General features: G+C 44.5%; 1 protein-coding gene across 1 annotated transcript in view; it reads left to right on the plus strand.

Moving 5' to 3' along the window:
* Nucleotides 1-2463: 2463 nt before the first annotated feature.
* The window catches only part of KMT2C (lysine methyltransferase 2C), a 277011-nt gene continuing 256529 nt past the window's right edge, over nucleotides 2464-22945 (plus strand). The window contains 2 exon segments of the mRNA XM_036863101.1: nucleotides 2464-2744; nucleotides 2746-2858. Of these exon segments, the coding sequence (XP_036718996.1) occupies nucleotides 2697-2744; nucleotides 2746-2858 (161 nt within the window). The 5' untranslated portion in view covers nucleotides 2464-2696.

Here is a 22945-nt window from a genome sequence, read left to right on the forward strand (position 1 = left end):
TACCTTCATCTTTTATCTTTCCAGAAGTAACACTGCACAGACTTCTATTTCTACCCTTCCATTTACTCTACCCACTTTTCTGTTCCCAGTCCCTAGCTGTTTCCTTTAAGAACTTGTCTCCAGCAGGAGTGACTTGCAATTTGCACATTCTGGTCCTTAAATTCTCCCAAGTGCTGACAAGTATACTGAAGTGAACTGTCCTGATGTGGAATTTTGTGCATATGAAACACACAGTTGGAAATGACTCTTCTAATTTCAGTACTGAACACAGATAAACATTTGGATCGATAATCCAGTTTTGAAAGTATATTTAGTGTAATGTACAGAAAATGAAAAAGAAAGGGTGAGTAATAAACTTTAAATATATCACTTCATACATGTATCTTCATAAATGTATCACTTCATAAATTAGTCATGCATATGTTGTATTTCTATGTATAATAATAGTCAGACACTTTTAATTTATAGTTTTCATTTACCAAGCTAGGTTCTCCCCAATCTCAAATTTTAAATTTAGTAAGCTTGAAAAAGCCAGCAGGAACTAAACCTTGAAGGGATTCAAACGACTGTCTTATTGTGGTCCTCACTTCAGCCCTTTCAAGAAACTATGCTTTAGTCAGAAGAGGCTCTGGAAACTGTGCATGTTTGCCCAAATACACACAAATACACGATTCAGAGTTTATATTCTGGCTATTGGGAAGGGAAGGCAAACAACACAGCAGGAAAAACCGCGTTTCATTCTTACCTTACACTACAACTGTTGTGAAGATGGAAAGAAATCATAATCAGAAAGTGCCCGGGGTGTCCGGCCTAGAGTCTAAGCCTGTAAGATGGTAGTTTACCCCAATCCTTTTACAAATGGTTGATGCGTCGTAATAGTTTTTCCCAATTCAAATCTATGTTTTTCACTCCCCTAGTGAATGGGAAGGAAATCAGAGAAGAGTACATTTGTCCAAGCGTTGGTCCGTGTTAGAATAAGAAACCCAGAACTCCCCACCTGTAACTCTCCTTCCTTCCTTCCTAAGCGCACATGTCAGATTTCGGACCCTAGCAGCCCCAGTTTTCCTTCACCGTTTTTAGGTAGTGTAAGAGGTGGCTTACAAGTCTTTCCATTTTTGTCTCTTCGTCACAACACACCCAACGTTAAAACCAAGTTGTCGGGGCTTTATTGGTTCATTATGTCTCTCAGCACTTTATCCCTCAAAATGCCATCGTTCTTTTTGTCTGACAGCTTTATAAACCCTTTCCGGATCATTTTTAAAACGACGCTGTAATAACGAAAGTATCCCTGGAATTAGAGTAGAACAAAGTTGCACTCCATTCTTTTCCTCCACCGACGCGCATTACAACGAACGAACGCTGAACGTGCGCCCGGCGAAGCCCCTCCGGCCGGTCCCCGCGCCCCGCCGGGGGTGGGGGTGGGAGTGGAGGCGCGGGGCGCGGGGGGGAACCCGGGCCCGCCGCGCGCCGGGGCGGGACGAGCTCTGCACCCGCCCGCCAGTCCGCCGAGGCCGAGCGCCTGCGGAGCGCGGACGCGGCCCGCCTCGTCCTCGCTCTCCCTCCGCGCACTCCCCGGACCCTGATCCCGGACTCGCTCATCCGCAGCTTGGCGCTCTCCCGAGCCGGAGCCGGAGCCCTAGCCGGAGCCGGAGTTGGAGTCGCGGCGCGGCCCGGCCGCCGCGTCAGAAAAGGAGGGAGCGGGGGCGGGGGAGGGGCGGTGAGGTCAGCGGCGGCGGCGCGTCCGCGGGCGGCGCATGCGCGGAGCGAGCCCCGTGAGTGGCAGCGGCGGCGAGCGGGGGGCGGCGGGGCCGGCGGAGTGGGGGAGGGGGCGGGGGCGTCGCGGCGGCCGTGTGTGGGCGAGACGGCGGCGAGTTTGAGAGGTCTGTGGTGCGGGGGCGCTCTGGGAGACCCGGCGCGGCCCTGGCGCGACGGCCACGGTCGAGTGTGTGTGTCTGTGTGTGGTACACGCACACCCGCAAAACTTCCTCCTCCCCTGCCCGGAGGGCTGGCGCGGGCGCTGAGGGGCCGGCGCTCGCACAGCCCGGAACCCACCACAACAACTGGAGCAGCTGTCAAAACTTCGCCGCCGCCGCCGCCCGGCCTGACGCGGCCCGCGCGGGGGAGGGGCAACCGGCGGGGGGCGCGACCCCCGCCCGCCCGCCCGCCGCCGTCCTGCCGCTCCCCGCGCCGCGGCCCCTTTCTCTCCTCGCCGCGGGCGGCCTGGGGGAGGGGCGCGGGCGTAGACCCCCGGGGCCGGCGCCCTTCGTGCCCCCTCAGTAGCCCCGCCCCGCCCCGCCCGGCGCCGCCCGCCCCGCCCCCGCCCCCGCCCCCGCCCCGCACCCGCGCCCCGCACCCACACCCGCACCGCCCGAAGCCCGCCCCGCCCGCACCTCCCCGCCCCGGTCCGGCCCCTCCCTCCCGGCCGCCCGCCCCGCCCGCCCCCCCCCGCCCCGCCCCTGCGCGCCGAGGTGCGCGCGCTCGCGCGTATGTGTGTGAGTGCGTGTCCTGCTCGCTCCATGTTGCCGCCTCTCCCGGTACCTGCTGCTGCTCCCGGGGCTGCGGGAAATGCGAGAGGCTGAGCCGGGGAGGAGGAACCCGAGCAGCAGCGGCGGCGGCGGCCGCGGCGGCGGCGGCGGCGGCGGGAGGAGCCCCCCAGGAGGAGGACCGGGATCCATGTGTCTTTCCTGGTGACTAGGATGTCGTCGGAGGAGGACAAGAGCGCGGAGCAGCCGCAGCCGCCGCCACCCCCCCCCCGAGGAGCCCGGAGCCCCGGCCCCGAGCCCCGCAGCCGCAGACAAAAGACCTCGGGGCCGGCCTCGCAAAGATGGCGCTTCCCCTTTCCAGAGAGCCAGAAAGAAGTAAGTTGAGTGTGAGGGAGCCAGGCCGGAGCCAGCCGCGGCGCCGGCCCGGAGCTGTCACCGGCGCGCCCGGCCCCGCCGCCCCCGCGCGCCCCCGGCCGCCCCCGCGGGGTGGGGGTGGGGCCCGCGCGGGCCGCGCGGCTCCGGCCCGGGGCGCCCGCCCCGCGCCCCGCGCCGGCGCCCGGCCTCCCGCGGCCGCCCGCACTTCCCTCCGCCGGCCGGGTCCGACGGCTCGCGCCGCCGCCACACTTTACTTTTTAGTTTGGCCCCGGCGCCGTGTGTTCCGGGGCTTCTCTTGAGAAATTTCTCGTCGATGCCCCTGGGCCTCGCCGGGTCGTTTAGCAAACGAGCCCGGAGCACAGCTGGGTAGTCGCCGGACGGGCTCCCGCTCGGCTCCCAGGCGCTCGGCTCCGGGACGCTCGCCGAGCTGTCAAAACGCCGCGGCCAGGTGGTCCCCCGGCCCGGTTGGGCGGGGGAGCAGGAAACGGACGCAGCCGGAGCTGCTTTCCTTTGTCAGCCGGTCGCTCCTTTAACTTTTCTCGCTCCCAAACCTCTGCTTTCGTGCTTTAATGATATATTAGGAAGTGCTCCGACCGCTTCCCCTCCCCTCCCCCAGCCGGGCCCCGCACTGCCCAGCGCCGAGAGCACTAGTCTGTGCGGTCGCTCCGCGTAGGGGACGGCGTGCAGCAAGTTTTGGAAACGTCGCTGCCACCGCAGGCCGATCGCGAGGAGCACGTTCGTTCGGGTCCAGACGGATGTAAATGTGGCCGAACTTCTATCGGAGTAGCCACTCGCGGCTGTTACTGGGGCAGGAGTCGCTCTCGTGTGCTTTTGAGCAGGCACTAGGGCTGTGCGCCTCCGGCCATTCGCTGGTTAGAAATGTCTTTCTACAAAATGGTTATAGGACAACTTTGCCTGTGGATCCAGAAGCCCGCTTCAGTGCCGGTGAGTCGCTGAGCGCTCGTGGCTCTTGAGGCTGCTGCTGTGGAAGGTCTGTGGCCGTCTTTCGGAGTTGTAGGAAGGCGTGTATTGCTTACTCATTTCATTGTATGGTCGTCTCAGGGAACTGGGGGTAGTGGAAGGGTGCACCGGGACGCCGAGGAAAGCAGCATACTTACGGATAGTCTGGTTTTTTCTTGTTGTTGTTTTTTCTTCTTTTCATGGGGTGCATTCGTTTAGTAATAGCATTGTTACGTTTGGTGATACATAGTAAAAATAGCGTTAACGCAAGGCAGAGAACAGGGTTGTGGGAAACCCGTGAAGCTCTGCACTGGACGTGCTCTTTTTCGCTTTGCTCTTCTTTTACTATGAACATGATTCAGGGCCTTCGACTTGCCCTCCATATTTTATTGCCAGCTCTTACCTAGCTATGACAAATCGTGAGGGAAACAAGTACAGGATGTATACATTATTACATTAGTTTCTTTGTGATACAAAGTTGGGGTTTATTATACCACTTGCGTTGTAATGTCTGGTATAAAATGCCATTGTTACTCCTGTATTAACTGAAATTTCGAGAAGGAAGGTGCAGTTTTAAGTAATTTTAAACTTCTTTGCCACTTTTTTGGTATCTTTTAAAGGAACGCATACGAAGCCATAGTAGGGTTTTAACTTGATTGCTTCCCATTTTCACTATTTCTTGGTTTCTTTCTGAACATTAATTTGGGATTATAACGTGTTAGATTTGCTTTTAAATTCTTACTTTAGAAAGAGTAGACCTATCTATGTTGTGCTCCTCACCCCTACACATCCAAGTGTGTGTTTGTGTGAGTGTGCACACTTCCCCTGAGATTGCAGTGAGCTCATTTGTATTAGTGCAACTCCTGGGTACACCAGAAGAAAGGTTGGTTTAGGGTATTGTCACTTTATTATTTTAATTTTTACTTCTTATGAGTGGGAAAAAGGTAGCCCTTTGAGAAGTTAAAACCTTTCTATAGAATGACACTAATATAACAGAAAAAAAACCTCAACACTTGGAAAATGTTTGGAACAGTTCTAAGTCATAAGAGTTTTTTAGATTTGAAAACTGGTACAGCATTCCTTATAGGTAATTAAGTCTAGTGGTAACTTTGATCGTTCCAAACTTGTTAGTGAATTCTTTAAAACTAGGTGTGTCTTTTGAAGGAAATGGAATCTCCAGTCGTTTTAGAAACATGTAAATGGAAACTAATATCTGAAATGGAAAGCAAAGAGAGGGGTTTTCAATTGTTTATCTCTGCACTGTATTAAGATACATGCAGAAAAGACCCTATAGTTAGCTGGGTAGTGCAGACCCTGAAAGTGAAACTGATGTGTAATAAATGTAAATTAGGTTTGTAAGTGTTAAAATTATGTGGAATTGCAGATACGTCAGAAATGAAAATTAATATCTTTGTGGAATGCAGTGGAGATAAAGGTGTTTAAATTGTCTTATTTAGATGGTCAGTAAGTGGGTTGCTTTACCCTAGAGCAGATGCCTTATGACACTATTTTTTAAAAGTAGGTGGTGTATTTGTTTTCGGATTTAAAAAAAAAAAGATAACTATGGACTAGTAACTACACATTCTTTGAGTTTAAATGTTTGAATTTTTAGTAATTAGGTAAAAATTAAGCATTTTCTTGTTTTATAGTGTTAGATAATTTTTGTGTTTTATCACATGTGAAAAGCATATGTGGTTATTGGTTTTACATTAACTATTATTACTTTAAAATTATATTTACAACCTAAAATCAAGAATTTTGCACTGAAGGTCTTAATCTTAGAGGCAGAGTTTGAAGCATAGGTATGTAAATAGGGAAATATCAAGTGGAACAGTGAAATTGGCACATGTCTAAAAGTTCTCTTGCACGGTAAGGACTGCCTATTACTTAGTCTTTATCAGAGGTGCAAGTCTTCCCATTGGTGCAGAAGCTCCCGCTGCAGGGCAGGCACGCACATACCAGAGGCTGGAGTTATTTTTCTATTCAGGTGAAGGAAACCCTTCCTGAAACTTTGATTTATCTTTTCTTCCTTAGAATATACACCCACATTACTAAGTTGGGAAGCCAAGCGGAGATTCTGCCATATTTCTTACCACGTGAACAAAGTTTATGTCCAGGCTGGGTGGTGTGGGGATGGCAAAGAAGCGGCAGGTGGTGGGGATAGGGTCTCTGGGGCGCTACCCTTGACTCTCTCTGAATCAACTCTTGATACCCTGAACCACTTTCTTTTCAGAGGTCAATTACTGTTATTAGAAAGTCGAGGGATTTTTCTGAGTTGGCGCAGTGGTTAAGAATCTGCCTGCCAATGCAAGGGACACGGGTTCGAGCCCTGGTCCGGGAAGATCCCACATGCCGCAGAGCAGCTAAGCCCGTGCGCCACAACTACTGAGCCTGCGTGCCACAACTACTGAGCCTGCACGCCTAGAGCCCGTGCTCCGCAACAAGAGAAGCCACCGCAATGAGAAGCCAGCTCGCCGCAACTAGAGAAAGCCCGCGCGCAGCAACGAAGATTCAGTGCAGCCTAAATAAATAAATAAGCTTATTAAAAAAAAAAAAGAAAAGAAAGTCACCTTGAGCATTACTGTAGAAAAAATTAGGTACAACCAGTGATGTCATACAAGGGACCAGCAAAAAATGGCTCTGCTGCAGGGGACTATTGCTGTTCTATATTTGTAAGCATTCCCCCCCCCCCCCACCCCCCAAACCTCTCATTTCCATAGCTGTCAACTTGAAATCAGTGAAACAAACAAAAAAACTGTATTGCATTATAATACACGCAGTTTCATAAAACAAGTTTATAGTTGAGACATCACTATTATTTGTGCTTTTTGAGATGATGCAAATTTGTAATTTTTATTATATTCTTCTTATTTTTCAAGAAATTAGATACAGGGAAATTTTCAGTAGTTACTGGTCTCTAGCATTTAATGGGCACTGAAATGTTTTAATTTACCTGAAAAGCTGGTCCTGGAATGGCAGCCTCTCATATCTGTCAGGTGGCCTCATTGTAGTTTGCTTTTGTCCTGTGTTGGTCTTTTCCATGGACTCTCTAGTCTTTGAGAATATGATATTTTTAGTGTAAAATACAAATTATATTTGGTATAATATGGTTATTAATATGTAAACTATCTGATAAACATGGATTTCCATGTAAATTTTTTTTTTTTTAAAAATCGTTTGTTGTGATCTCAGATTAACATCTTTATTCTTTTTTTTTTTTTTTAATTTTATTATTTATTTATTTTGGCTGTGTTGGGTCCTCGTTTCTGTGCGAAGGCTTTCCCCAGCCGCGGCGAGCAGGGGCCACTCTTCATCGCGGTGCGCGGGCCTCTCACCGTCGAGGCCTCTCTCGTTGCGGAGCACAGGCTCCAGATGCGCAGGCTCAGTAGCTGTGGCTCACGGGCCTAGTTGCTCCGCGGCATGTGGGATCCTCCCAGACCAGGGCCCGAACCCGTGTCCCCCGCATTGGCAGGCAGACTCTCAACCACTGCACCACCAGGGAAGCCCTCCATGTAAATTTAACTGTATCACAAACAGTTTATTTTCTCATTTTGAAAATAGGGGGTTTAGTACATTTTCCTATTACCAGTTAATTCTTTTTTTAATAAATTAATTCACACACACACACACACAACACTTATTGGAAAGTTTATTTCAGTATCAGCTAAAATTATGTTCAGGGACTTCCCTAGCGGTCAGTGGTTAAGACTCCATGCTTCCAATTCAGGGGGCGTGTGGTTCGATCCCTGGTCAGAGAACTTAGATCTCATATGCTGTGGGGCACGGCCATAAAAAACAAAAACAAAGAATAAAATAAAAAGTATGTTCAGTCCAGATGTCTCATAGATTAAAAACTGTATCAAATCCTATCAAGGGTTTCACACACCTCCCCACCAGGTGAGAGCAGAGAGAGAGTATTTAAAGCTCTCCATAACTAAAAACTGACTATTTACACTTTGGAAGATCAGTGAAGTTTCATGGAAGCCCCTCAGTCATAACCATAAGTGCCCTAGAATACAAGGTTACAATACAATCACTACCTGCCCAGAGGAAATATGACTGTGGCCTGGGGAATAACATGCAGTTTTGCAGAAGGTGGGGAGAAGGGGAGAGTTAGAGCAGTGTGTCTTGTCACCCCGCAGTGACTACAAATCTGTCATGGTAGAATTAACTGATAAGGGACTTCCCTGGTGGCACAGTGGTTAAGAATACACCTGCAATGCAGGGGACACAGGTTCGATTGTGTCCTTTTTTTTTTTTTAAATTGTTTTTGGCGCATCTTTTAATTTCAACAAGATGATTAATCCCTTCCTCCTTTAACACTTTATCATGTTTGTGCTACAGTGGCTATTTTCAGAACTGCTTGGCGGTATAAGTTCAAAAGTTATGGAGTGAAATAGGGAAAATCCCCTGCCCTCCCCTCCCCTCCCCATAAATGTATGCCTGTGGTTAGTGTGAAAATCTAGTACGAAGATGAATCTTGAATTTGTAGTTGGAAGTGTCAGTCTGTTTGCAGAATTGAAGGACTTAAGAACACAAGAGAAGCAGCAATGACACAGCTCTTTTTGCACTTTCTCTAGAAAAAGCCTCCTGTAAAAGACAGGAAGATTGTTTGACTTTGCTCCTGCTATTAATTTTGTGATGACAGTAAGTATGTATGATGCACAAACGCTGCAAACTGTTTAGAGTCTGAGAAATACTTTCCTGTAACTTTTTAGATCTTTCATTTGGCACTGTTATTCAGAGAGCATAAAAGTGTTAAATATATGCTGGGATGGACACTCCGCTCTGGAAGAAGGTTCACTGTGGCCAAGAAGGGTCCCCAGAGATTTGGAGGAAGCAGTACATGAATTATACCTTGAAGGGTCGACAGGATTTAGCCAGATCGAGTGAGAAGAAAGTGAGAAGGTGTTTGGGGTAGCAGAGTGAATACAGTTATTGAGGGAAGTGGAAAAGATGTTTTCTTGGTGGGGGGGTGGGGTGACCAGCACAGAGGTTTAAGGCAGGGGTTGGGGCCGCCCTGTGATGGCCATTGAACACCAGGCTGACGAGAGTCCACGGGTTATAAACTGTTCCCAGTGACCAAGTAGGTAATGTAAATGAGTTGCATGCAGCTTGTAAGCTCCTGAATGACAGCTGACATTTTTAAGGCCTTGGGTTGGGGAGAAAATGGTGAGTCAAGACAGCCTGAAGAGTCCCAGGAGTCTTTATACCTTGCTTAGGAGAAACTGATAGATAATTCTGGCTGATGGCTGCCAAATGAGACTGTGAGACGTTTCCAGATACTCTGGTTTTTCAACAAAGGCTCAAAACTTGGATTTGAATGTGAAAGCTCGTGATTTTTAAGTATTTTCTATTAATTAATAACTAAAACACAATTTGGAACTACACCTTGTGGGCTAGGTTTAATCTGTGGACAACGAGTGGACTACACGTCTTCAGCCTCTGCTTTATGCCTAGGTTACTTTATTTTTTAAATTAAAGTTTTATAAGAAGATACTTGCAGTCATCCTGAGGACAAGAATGCTATTATATTATTTTGTGTTCTGTGTCCATCTTATACAGTTGAATGTAGGTACTCTGATACTGGATGATTTGATGATGACTGTTTTAGGAAAACCATCCTGGTCATGATATGAAGAGAGGAGTTACATGGAGGCAGAGATACAGGATGTTGCATAGTCCTGGTGTGAGGTGATCACGGCAGAGGGTAGATTGTTGGTAGTGTGAATGGAAGGGAAGAGAGATTTCAGTCAATGCAGAGGAAAAATTTTGAGTTTCTGGCATAGCTGTCTACAAGATAGAAATGTCTGGGAGTATTTGGGGGTTTGGGAGAAGAGTTTAGGAGCTAGATTAGGATAAATGTGATTTACTTGAAATCACTGACAATATGGAGAATGTGTGGAAAGTAGTAAAAGGATTAGGATGCTTACTTACCCTTAGGAGATGGGCGAAAAAGGGTCAAGAAAGCCCGTAAAGATGAGAAACATGCTCATGGCAACAGAGAAAGGTAGAAAACTAGTAGAGAAAAACTGGCAAGAACAAAATACCCATCAGTGGACTACCATGTAGTTTTGTTGTTTTTTTTTAACAGTTTTTCTTTTTTTTTTAAAAAAAAAATTTTTATTTATTTATTTATTTATGGCTGTGTTGGGTCTTCGTTTCTGTGTGAAGGCTTTCTCTAGTTGCGGCAAGTGGGGGCCACTCTTCATCGCGGTGCGCGGGCCTCTCACTATCGCGGCCTCTCCCGTTGCGGAGCACAGGCTCCAGACGCGCAGGCTCAGGAATTGTGGCTCACGGGCTTAGTCGCTCCGCGGCATGTGGGATCCTCCCAGACCAGGGCTCGAACCCGTGTCCCCTGCATTGGGAGGCAGATTCTCAACCACTGCGCCACCAGGGAAGCCCTAAATGCACTTTTTATTAATTAATTAATTAATTAATTAATTTATTTATTTTTGGCTGTGTTGGGTCTTCCTTTCTGTGCGAGGGCTTTCTCTAGTTGTGGCAAGTGGGGGCCACTCTTCATCGCGGTGTGCGGGCCTCTCTCTATCGCGGCCTCTCTTGTTGTGGAGCATAGGCTCCAGACGTGCAGGCTCAGTAGTTGTGGCTCACGGGCCCAGTTGCTCCGCGGCATGTGGGATCTTCCCCAGACCAGGGCTCGAACCCGTGTCCCCTGCATTGGCAGGCGGATTCTCAACCACTGCACCACCAGGGAAGCCCCAGTTTTTCTTTTAAGTTGAGGTATAGTTTTTTTTTTTTTCAGCCTGTCTTTTATAGCTTTATTTTTTTAAATAATTAATTAATTAATTTATTTTTAGTTGTGTTGGGTCTTTGTTGCTGTGCACGGGCTTTCTCTAGTTGTGGCGAGCGGGGGCCACTCTTGGTTGCGGTGCCCAGGCTTCTCATTGCGGTGACTTCTCTTGTTGCGGTGAGCGGGCTCTAGGCGCGAGGGCTGCAGTAGTTGTGGCACGCGGGCTCAGTAGTCGTGGCTTGCTGGCTTTAGAGCGCAGGCTCAGTAGTTGCGGTGCACAGGCTTAGTTGCTCCGTGGCATGTGGGATCTTCCCAGACCAGGGCTCGAACCCGTGTCCCCTGCATTGGCAGGTGGATTCTTAACCACTGTGCCACCAGGGAAGTCCTAAATTGAGGTATAGTTAATTTACAAATACTTTCAGGTCTACAGCAAAGTGATTCAGTTATGTGTCTGTGTGTATGTATTCTTTTTCAGATTCTTTTTCATTATAGGTTATTATAAGATATTGAGTAGAGTTCCCTGTGCTATACAGTAGGTCCTTGTTGTTTATCTGTTTTATACATGGTAGTGTGTACATGTTAATCCCAAACCCCTAATTTATCATCCACTCCCCCACACCCCTGCTATCCCCTTTGGTAACCATAAATTTGTTTTCTTTGTCTGTGAGTCTATTTTAAATTGAAGTATAGTTAATTTACAATGTTGTGTTAACTTGTTTTGTAAATAAATTCATTTGTATTATTTTTTTAGATTCTATATGTAAGTGATATATTTGTCTTTGTCTGGCTTACTTCACTCAGTATGATCATCTCTGGGTCCATCCATGTTGCTGCAAATGGCATTATTTCGTTCTTTTTTTATGGCTGAGTAGTATTCATTGTGTATATATACCACATCTTCTTTATCCACTCATTTGTTGATAGACATTTCGGTTACTTCAGTGTTTTGGCTATTGTAAATAGTGCTGCTGTGAGCATTGGGGTGCATGTATCTTTTCAAATTAGAGTTTTCTCCGGATATATGCCTAGGAGTGGGATTGCAGGATCATATACCATGTAGTTCTTATCAGGACAGAGAGGTAGACCTGTGGGTACCGAAGTGGGAGAATATCTGTGATACATTTGTTGACTTGAGGAAAAAATTTCTGAGAGTTACAAAGCAGTGAGTTTAGTACTAACTCTGTTTTGTAAAAAACATACAGATCCAAACTATGTATATATTTTGTCATAGAAGATGATTTGGAAGGATACCTAATAAATGTACGTGTACTTTCATATGTAGATCTATGCAACTTTTAAAAAGCCAATAAATTTAAAGCCATAATCTTGTTTTACAAATGTGAAAACTTAAGTTCTAGGGACATCACTGATTCTGGAGCCACGATTACCTGAATTCAAATCTGGGTTCTACTACTTACTAACTACATTTGACCTTGGGAGGTGACTTAACTTTTTGTGCCTTGGTTGCCTCATCTGCAGAGTGGTCACACTAGCACATCTAGTTGAGGTTGTTGTGAATTTATATACGTGTAGAATTTAGACCATGTCTGGCACAAACTAAATGCTATTACGAGGCGGTATGATGAGAATTTGCTATTACTATTACTGCTACTGTTGTCAGTTATCTTCACGTCTTATTCTGACATTATAGAATGTTATTGGCTGACATGTGATGAGGTGCCCAACTCACTCCAGAAACACCACGGTATAGAATAATGTAGTACTTACGGTGGGGGGTGAGGGCATAAAGATCTCCTTTCTGCACAGCTGTCCCTAATACAGAGAGAAAGATAAAAAAGCTAAGTCAGCAGAAGTCTCTATAGAATGTTTCTTATTATGAATAACACATGAAAAACAACCAAGAGAGTTCCCTAGAAGCTGTATGTGTAGTAATGTTATTACAAAATCATTAAAGTTTTTTTTTATTACCCAAACTTGTGTATGTTGTCATAGTGGTCTTTTTATATTACACCTCTGCTGACCACGGTTTTCTTAGTAGGTCTCTCTAAATGAGATGTATTATTAGGTGGTTTTAAAATGGTTTTTTATGTTTTTTTATACTGGGTCACTTTTAAAAAAAATAAATTTATTTTATTTATTTACTTTTGGCTGCATTGGGTCTTCGTTGCTGCGTGCAGGCTTTCTCTACTTGTGGCGAGTGGGGGGCTACTCTTCGTTGTGGTGCGCAGGCTTCTCATTGCGGTGGCTTCTCTTGTTGCGGAGCACACGGGCTCTAGGCGTGTGGGCTTCAGTGGTTGTGGCTCACGGGCTCTAGAGCGCAGGCTTAGTAGTTGTGGCATACGGGCTTAGTTGCTCCGTAGTGTGTGGGATCCTCCCGGACCAGGGCTCGAACCCATGTCCCCTGCATTGGCAGGTGGGCTCTTAACCACTGCGCCACCAGGGAAGCCCTATACTGGATCACTTTTAATCTTTATATCTCAGTGTTTCCCATTTACATTAGAAGCAACATAGTTGATGGTCATAGTGAAGTTTGTGTGGTTTTGTTCTTAATGTCATCCTCTAGTGGAGCCTAGCAAAAAAAACTTTCTTGATTTCCTGAGTTTTGGGATCCTAATGACATGCACATGTGTTTGGGGTAAGCACCCAGTTGCATATGAAATAACAATATGAAACATATTAAAGAATAACCATATTCTTTATCTTAAACCTCTCATCAATGAATTGTTCTACTAGGGTTGAAGCATTTGGTTATTAGCATGGCCAAATTTATTTTTTTTTAATTTTTAAAAATATTTATTTGGCTGCATCGGGTCTTATTTGTGGCATGCGGGATCTTCGTTGCGGCATGCGGAATCTTTCGTTGCGGCATGCAGGCTTCTCTCTAGATGTAGCATGTGGGTTTAGTAGTTACAGCACACAGACTCAGTAGTTGTGGCACGCGGGCTTAGTAGTTGTGGCGCGCGGGCTCTAGAGCGCACGGGCTTAGTTGCCCTATGGCATGTGGGATCTCAGTTCCCCGACCAGGGATTGAGCCCGCATCCCCTGCGTTGGAAGGCAGGTTCTTAACCACTGGGCCACCATGGAAATCCCGGCCAAGGTTTTTTAATGTTAGACTTATGTATTTAAGAGAGTTACAGAATATTAAAACTAGATGAGAATTCCAAGAACATTTAGCCTAACTCCTTATTTTACAGACAGTTGAGCCCCAGAGAGATTATAGCATGCTAGAGGTCATACGTTAGGGTGTTAACCTGTTCAGTAAATAAGTGAGGAGAAGGTAGTCTGTAATATTGGTGAGCCCCAGTGAATGCCTGCTGGCATTCATGCTATTGTATAGTCAGCTCCCCATGTATCTTGGTGAGCCCTGTGATTCATTGGAATGCAGCAAAAATGACATTATGCTAGTTTGTGGCTTAAGTTTTAAGAAGGCCTGGAACTTCCACTTTTGCCTTCTTGGAGCACTGTTACCATGCAAGAAGCTAGGTTGTACCTTGGTGGAGAGACCATGCAGAGAGGGGGGGATTCTGAGACTACGTGGGAAGAGAAATGCCCAACAATCCTAGTATCCCAGCTGAGTCTGGCCCCTAATCAACTTGCTCATGGAATTACGGCCACAGACTGACCACCACTGAGACTAGCAGAGGAACCAGGCAGCTGAGCCCAGCCCAGGCTGCAAAATTATGAGTAAATAAAACGGTGGTGGTTTTAATCTGTTAGATTTGGTGGTGATTTGTTATATAGCAATATAGGATGGAAGCAGATGATTTTGTGAATGAAGACACTCTAAGAATAAAAAATATTTGAGATGCAAATGATAAAAATCATTATTGTTTTCCAACTTCTTTTACAGAGATAGGTTAGGTGAGGTTGTCCCCTACCCTCTGGCCCTCATTTCTCTAGGGTATTTTGAAGTAGAGATGGATTTTTATTATTGGGGTATTTAAATGGTATTTGAAAATATAGTTGCCACAGTGTAGATTCGACCGTAATTTTTTTTTTTTTGGCCACACCACGTGGCTTGTGGGATCTCAGTTCGCAGACCAGGGATCAAACCTGAGCGGCGGCAGTGAAAGCCTGGAATCCTAACCACTAGGCCACCAGGGAACTCCCTGGACTGTAATTAGATAATGTATAATGGAAAGATAAAATAATTAAGAACATCAGCCTTCAAAAGTATGATTTTACTTTTTTGACTTACACAGAGATTTCATATATATGTATGTATATATATATTTGAAGTGTCATGAACTCTGTCAGAATACTTGGGTTCTATTCCTAGGCCTGGATTAGGTTTGTCTTTTTGTGATAGAAAACCCCTAAATAATAGCGACTTGAATGGGAGTGTTTATTTCTCTCACGTCAAAGTCTGAAGGGAGGCGCTAGGGCTGGTATTGTGCCTCTGCACTGCAAAATCATCAGGGACTTAGCTCCTTTTATCTCACAGCTCAGACATTTCTGGGATGCGGGTTTTGCCCTCAGATTCCACAGTAGTTGCTAGAGCACTAGTCATTCCATCCGCGTTCCATGAAGTAGGGTGGAGGAAGAGTAGACCAAGGGCACAATTCTTCTGTTTAAAACATCCTTCTGAGATGTACCATATGCTTCAGCTTGTGTCATATGGCTACATGTAACTGAAGAGGAGGCTGGGAATGTAGTCCTTTAGCTGAGTACGTTCCTGCCTAGGGTAGATCTGTTTATTTCTCTTCCAGTTGTATTGAGATTTAATTGACATACAGCACTGTATAGTTTTAAGGTGTGCAGCATAACGATTTGACTTACATAAATTGTGACATAATTACCACGATAATAAGTTTAGTGAGCATCCATCGTCTCATACAGATACAAAGGAAAAGAAAAAGAAAAAAAAATTTTTTTTTTTGTGATAGGAACCCTTAGGATTTACTCTCTTAGTAATTTTCATATATAGCATGTAGCAGTGTTAATTATATTAATCATGTTGTACATTACATCCCTAGCACTTATTTATCTTTTTTTTTTTTTTTTTGGCTGCACTGGGTCTTCACTGCGGCGTGTGGGCTTCTCTAGTTGTGGTGCGCAGACTCCAGAGCATGTGGATTCAGTAGTTGCGGCGTGCGCGTGGGCTTAGTTGCCCCGTGGCATGTGGGATCTTAGTTCCCCGACCAGGGATCGAACCCGCGTCCCCTGCGTTGGAAGGTGGATTCTTAACCACTGGACCACCAGGGAAGTCCCACTTATTTATAACTGGAAGTTTGTACCTTCTGACCACCTTTGTCCAGTTCCCCTCCCCCACCCCTTCCTCTGATAACCACAAATCTGATCTCTTTTTCTATGAGTTTGTTTTTGAAATATAATTGAATTACAACACTATGTTAGTTCCTGGTTTACAACATAGTGATTCAGTATTTCTGTACATTGCAAAGTGACCACCACTAGGATAGATTTAGAGCCTTGTTACCAAGGGTGGGGATGGACATTGCAGAAGCGGGCAACAGCCTCCACCAGGTTGAGCAACCTGTCTCCATAGGCCTAGGCTTTCTGGTGTGTGAGAACAATGACATTGAACCACTTGGGATGGCGGATAGATTTCATAATTGATTGGTAGTGACTGCCTGTAATGCTTTGCGAACCCCGAGTCCCTGGTTTTCAGCCTCTGCAGGGAGAGGAAGTAGTAGAAGTAATTATTTTGGGTAAATAAGGGAGTATTAGCATGCTGCCATTTATATACCACCCCTGTACACCTTGGCCTTTTTAATGTGCAGTTACTTCAGTTTTTAAAATCTTTTCATTGAAAATATCTGACTCTGGGACTTCCCTGGTGGCTTGTGGTTAAGAATCCGCCTGCCAGTGCAGGGGACACGGGTTCGATCCCTGGTCTGGGAAGATCCCACATGCCATGGAGCAACTAAGCCCGTGCGCTACAACTACTGAGCCTGCGCTCTAGAGCCTGTGAGCCACAACTACTGAAGCCTGTGCTCCACAACAAGAGAAGGCACCACGATGAAAAGCCCGCGCACCGCAACAAAGAGTAGCCCCCCGCGCACCGCAACTAGAGAAAGCCCGCACACAGTAATGAAGACCCGACACAGCCAAAAATAAAAATAAATAAATCAATAAATAGATAGAAAATATCTGACTCTTCTGCTAACCTTTAGACCATTTTTTAGTCCTTTAAAAAAATATCCTAATACTTAAAAAAGGGTGCTAATAGACATGAGTCCCAACTTTGTGCAGAACATTCTTAAAGCTGGAGCTGGGGATGATGTAGAGAAATACTAAACTCTTTTTTATGTGTGTGTCAGAACACCTAGAGTATGGTGGGGCAACAAACAACCGCAGTTCTTAGTGGCTTCCGACAGCAAGGTTTATTCCTTGTTCATGCTGCATGTTCATCATGGGCTGGCTTGGGGGCTTTCCTCTACAACACCTGCATCCAGGTGGAGGGAGACACCATCTCTGTCCTCCACAGTTGCCCAGGCCGGAAAAGGAGAACATGGGAGGTTGTGCTTTGGCTCTCAGAGACTACAGAAGGGACACACGTTGGTTCCGTTTACATTTTGTTGGCCCGAGAAAGTCACGTGGTAGAATCTAACTTCAAGGGGGCAGGGAAGTGAAATCTTACCATACTTCTGGAGGGAGAACTGGAAATAGTTGGTGAAGAGCAGTGATAAATACCACAGAGTAACATTTAGCTTAGTACAAAAATTCACTTTTTGTTTTTTGTTTTTTTTTTGGCTGTGCCGTGGGGCATGCAGGATCTTAATTCTGCAACCAGGGGTGGAACCCATGCCCCCTGCAGTGCAAGCACAGAGTCCTAACCACTGGACCGCCAGGGAATTCCCCCAAAATTCATATTTGACTTTGGAGTATGTTATGTTACCTATGATTGAATATGACCATCTGGTGGACTGTTGTATTACAACATATTAATTAAGGGATGTGTTTAATAATACTGTTAAATATAAAAAACATTTTCCAGGACTTCCCTGGTGACGCAGTGGTTAAGAATCCGCCTGCCAATGCAGGGGACATGGGTTCAAGCCGTGGTCCGGGAAGATCCCACATGCTGCAGAGCAACGAAGCCCGTGCACCACAACTACTGAGCCTGCGTGCCACAGCTGCTGAAGCCCACGTGCCTAGAGCCTGTGCTCTGCAACAAAGAGAAGCCACCACAATGAGAAGCCCGCACGCAGCAACGAAGACCCAATGTAGCCAAAAATAAAAAAACAACAACAACAACAAAAAATGTTTTCCAGAGGTAGAAATAACATAGGAAGGCTTGGGCCCTTGATTCTTTCTTTCTCTACTGTACTTCATGCTTTCTTCCTTTCTCCCACCCACATGAAAGGAGGGAAGGAATCAAATGATAAAATTGCTATGTAATGTTACTGAGGTTATAGGTGACTTAAAATCTATCCTTCCCCCCCGCCCCCAACCCCGACAAAGTAAGTTCTTAAAGCATATGTTTTATTTTCAGTCAGGGTTTCGTTGTCTATATGTTTTCTGTTAATCACCCAAGAAGATGTTACTCAGCATCTACTGTGCACTGTACACTGGAGAGACCAAAATAAGACACATCCCTACCCTCGGTTTCTACCAATTTGGAGCAAACTATAATGCAAAACGACAAATGCTACAATGGAAGATTGCACAAAGTACTGGGGAAGCTTAGAGAAGGAAGAACTTTAAGGCTGGGGAACCGATAAAAGACTGCATCTGAGTTGAGTGTTGAAGAATGAAAACAAACTTGATTGAAGAGAATGGGAAGGTGAGGAACAATTAGCACATGGCCGTTGTGGGTTGGCACTTGTCGTGCTCACCAGAAGTTACCTCCTTTGATACTTAACAGTAACATCAGTAGAATCATTAGTTCCAGTTTTACACATGAAGGAGCTAAATTTCAGGAAGATCACATAGTTGGTAAGTGATTGAGTCAGGATTTAAGTCCAGGTGTGTCTGACTCTGGTTTTTGCTGTTTCAGAAACTCCAGTCCAACTTTCAGCTATAAGATGAATAAGGTCTGAGGTTCCAATGTACAATATGATTTCTATAGTTGATAACCCTGTATTATATAATTAAAATTTGCTAAGAGAGTAGAAAGGAAATCTTCTCTCTCTCACACTACATATGTGTGAGGTGATGGATGTATTAATTAAATGGGAGGAATCCTTTCGCAATGGATAGGTATATCAAATCGTCATTATATCTTACAATTGTATTTGTCAATTATACCTCAGTAAAGGTGGGGAAAAAATGCTCACGAAAGAAAGAAAGAAACTCCAGCCCATTTTGTGAGTAAATAAGGGAAAGTAAATTGGGAAGTTTGAAGTTTTACTGTAGGCAACAGGGAGCCATTGAAGATGGCTACAGAAGAATAGCATTGTATCTTTTTTTAAAGTCTTTATTGACTTTGTTACAATATTGCTTCTGTTTTTATGTTTTGCTTTTGTGGCTGTGAGACAGGTGGGATCTTAACTCCACCACCAGGGATGGAACCTGCACCCCCTGCATTGGAAGGCAAAGTCTTAACCACTGGACAGCCAGGAAAGTCCCAGCATTGTATCTTTGTTAGAAAAATAACCTTGTCAATAACAATTGGGAAGATGGTATGGAGGGAGTATAGATACCCCATTTGTGGTGTTACAGGGACCAGAATGAGAACCCAAAGTGATTTACCATACTGTTTTTTTTTCTCTTCCAGTTTTACTGAGATATCATTGACATACAGCACTGTATAATTTTAAGCTGTACAGCATAGTGATTTGACTTATGTACATCATGAAATGATTGCTACAATAAGTTTAGTGAACATTCATCATATCGTATAGATAAAAAAGAAAAAGGAAAAAATATTTTTTCCTTGTGATGAGAACACTTAGGATTTTTCTCATATATAACTTGGTTTTTTAAAAATAAATTATTTATTTATTTGTTGGCTGCATTGGATCTTCGTTGCTGTGCGCGGGCTTTCTCTAGTTGCGGCGAGCGGGGGCTACTCTTTGTTGTGGTGTGTGGGCTTCTTATTGCGGTGGCTTCTCTTTGTTGCGGAGCACAGGCTCTAGGCACGTGGGCTGCAGTAGTTGTGGCACGCAGGCTCAGTAGTTGTGGCTCGTGGGCTCTAGAGCGCAGGCTCAGTAGCTGTGGCGCATGGGCTTAGTTGCTCTGTGGCATGTGGGATCTTCGCAGACCAGGGCTCAAAGTGTCCCCTGCATTGGCAGGTGGATTCTTAACCACTGCGCCACCAGGGAAGTCCCTGCTGTTTGGTTTTTACATTAAGGTCCATGATACATGTTGAGTTAATTTTTGTGTATGGTGTGAGGTATGGTCCAAGTTAATTATTTTGCATATGCCTGTACAGTTGTTCCAAGGCAGTTTGTTGAAAAGACTGTCCTTCCCTTACTGAGTTGTCATGGCACCTTTGCTGAAAATCACTTGATCATAAATGTGTGGGTTTATTTCTGGATTCTCTAATTTTCCACTAGTCTGTATTCCATTCGTTATGCCAGTAGTATGCTGTCTTCGTTACTGTAGATTTGTTGTAAGTTTTAAAATCAGGTAGTATAATTCCCCCCAATTTTCTTCTTCTTTTCCAAAATTATTTTGCCCATTATAGGCCCTACGCATTTCCATATAAATATTAGCATCAGCTTGCCATTTTCGACACAAAAGTCTATTGGGATTTTGATAAGGATTATGATGAACCTGTAGCATGAATCTCTTCATTTTGGTCTTCTTTAATTTCAGCAATATTTTATAACTTCCAGTGTACAGATCTTGTACGTTTTTCTGGTTAAATTTATTCCTAAGTATTTAATTCTTTTTGATGCTGTTATGAATGGAATTTTTTGAATTTTTTTATAAATTATTGCTACTATATATAGAAATACATTTTTTAAAAGACAGTAAGGCTGATTTTATTTAGGGGGGACTCTACAGTGGGGTTTTGCAGTCGGGGAGAGAGATTGGGCTCAATTCCTGAAGTATAATTTATATATATGTCATATTCTGTTATCTTGCTAAACTCACTTATTAGTTTTAGTATTTTTTGGTAGGTTCTTCAGGATTTTCTACATCCTAACAGAAATCTTTTAACTGATCAGATGCCTACCTTAAAGATCCCAAACCAAGTTTTATCCTGGGACAAAATGTCTTTCAGTTTCCTCTTTCAAATCTTTCTTGACGGGAGTGATCTGTCTGTGTAACTGGCAGCCTAGCAGAGATGTGTCTTTTGACAACAAAATCAATTTTCTGTCTGACTCAGATGAGGGTTAAACAGAAAGACCCACTAGTTAAGAGAAATGTGTACACAAGTAAATAGGTATATTTCATTTTGAGAAGTTTCACAATTTTTGAACAGAACAGCAATGTGACTTTTGGCAAATGACTTCTTGGTGCTTTAGTTACTTCATCTGCTAAGTGGGATAATAATAATACCTACTTCATTGAGTTGTAAGAATTAAATTAATGTGTGTAAAGCACTTAGCATGGTATCTGACGTAATAATCACTTTATATGTTTGTCAATTTTATTAGTATTAAATAGGCAAGAATTAAGCAGGAGGATTAAGAAAGGAAAACTGCCGAACTGATCTGAGTTCATCCTAGTGTGGGTGCAGTTAAATCTTGGCTGCCTCTTAATCTTTTTTTTGGGTTACAGATCCCTTTGGATATATCCTCACTTTCCACAGAAGAATGCATAATGAATATAGGTATACACATTTTATATAATTTAAGGGGGAGAGTTCAGTGACCCCCTGAAGCTTATATAAAACCTTTGTAGGGGTTCATCACCCCCAGAATAAGAACCTTTCCTCAGAAAATAAAGTGCTCTGAAGGATCCTGTATTGGATGCAGAAGGGGATGGAGGTTTTTTCCTCAAAACTGAGTTCTCGAAGGGAATAGTTTAGGAAGTAAACACAGCATTAGTGCTTTTTTCTTGTAGGAAGTCACTTGACAGTGACATTCAAGGGAAGGTTCTCTTATGAGTATTATCAGATTTCAGTGTACTGTGGGTGATGTGCACTTCAGAGTGTATATCATGACTGTACCCAAGAAAGCATGTTGAAATGCATGTGAGTGGGAGTGGGGTTGTTACAGAGATAACCTTAAACTGCCCTAACTTATTTTTAAGTAAATTTTCACAAACTTCAGTACTTCATATATAATTAATTAATAAGAAAGTACTTGTGACAGACCTTATGTTGCAATAGTGAGACGGAGAATTGCTGTCAGGTTTCGGATTTTTACAGGTTAGCCAGGACACAGCTAAGGGAGGTGATAGATCAGACCGCGAGCTTCTTGAACATGGTGCCTGTGATTTTTCAATGTTGTGTCCTCAGTAAACAGAGAGTGCAAAGTTTTGCATAGTCCTATGTCTGTGTTTTTTTTTGTTGTTGTTTTTAAATAAATTTATTTGTTTAATTTATTTATTTTTGGCTGTGTTGGGTCTTCGTTGCTGCACGCAGGCTTTCTCTAGTTGCGGCGAGCGGGGGCTACTCTTCCTTGCGGTGCGCGGGCTTCTCATTGCGGTGGCCTCTCTCGTTGTGGAGCACAGGCTCTAGGCGCGTGGGCTTCAGTAGTTGCGGCATGCGGGCTCAGTAGTTGTGGCTCGCGGGCTCTAGAGCGCAGGCTCAGTAGTTGTGGCGCACGGGCTTAGTTGCTCTGTGGCATGTGGGATCTTCCTGGACCAGGGCTCGAACCCATATCCCCTGCATTGGCAGACGGGTTCTTAACCACTGCGCCACCAGGGAAGCCCTGTTGTTGTTTTTTAAAAAGTGATGAAGGCTGGCAATACACCAAGGTGTAGATCTCTTTTCCCTCAGTAACTAACTTATATAAGGAATTACTCTCTCTGGCTTCATTTCTCTTTTATTTTTCCTTTATCTTTACCACACAACCCACTTATTAGCCTCTTTAGTGGCTCTTTACTCCTCCAATTAACTCTCCTTTTTGAACCCTTTATCTTTTGGTCCGTTCTTCTGGGGCAGGGAGAAACTGTCCCACTAGAAGTAGCTGGGCTGTGGTATAGTGTTGGTGACAAGTGTCCTGAGATTCTTGACACTGTGCTAGGTACAGTGCTGCCATTGGAAAATGATACTGGATAAAGAACTTAATGATCATTTCAAGTTTTAAAAAATTGTTTTTAGGTCGTCTTTATTGCCAAAATTTCACATCGGATGTATATTTATGAGATCTCATTATACTTCTCAATACTAGTATTTTTGAGTCTTAATATAGTTCATGGTAACTTTTACCTACCTGTGTTATTAAGAAGCTACTGTCAAATGTAGGTATTTTCTTTGGAGTAAAGGTCATTGGGATAATAGTGATAGGTCGGAGTTAATTTGAGCTTTGGTTAAAATAGAATTTGTTTAGTTTAAAATTAGCATGAGTGGGATTATATTATGATATACATAATTCTTTTCTAAAATTTTTGA

The sequence above is a fragment of the Balaenoptera musculus genome, chromosome 9 (genome assembly GCF_009873245.2).
Source record: "Balaenoptera musculus isolate JJ_BM4_2016_0621 chromosome 9, mBalMus1.pri.v3, whole genome shotgun sequence".
NCBI lineage: Eukaryota > Metazoa > Chordata > Mammalia > Artiodactyla > Balaenopteridae > Balaenoptera > Balaenoptera musculus.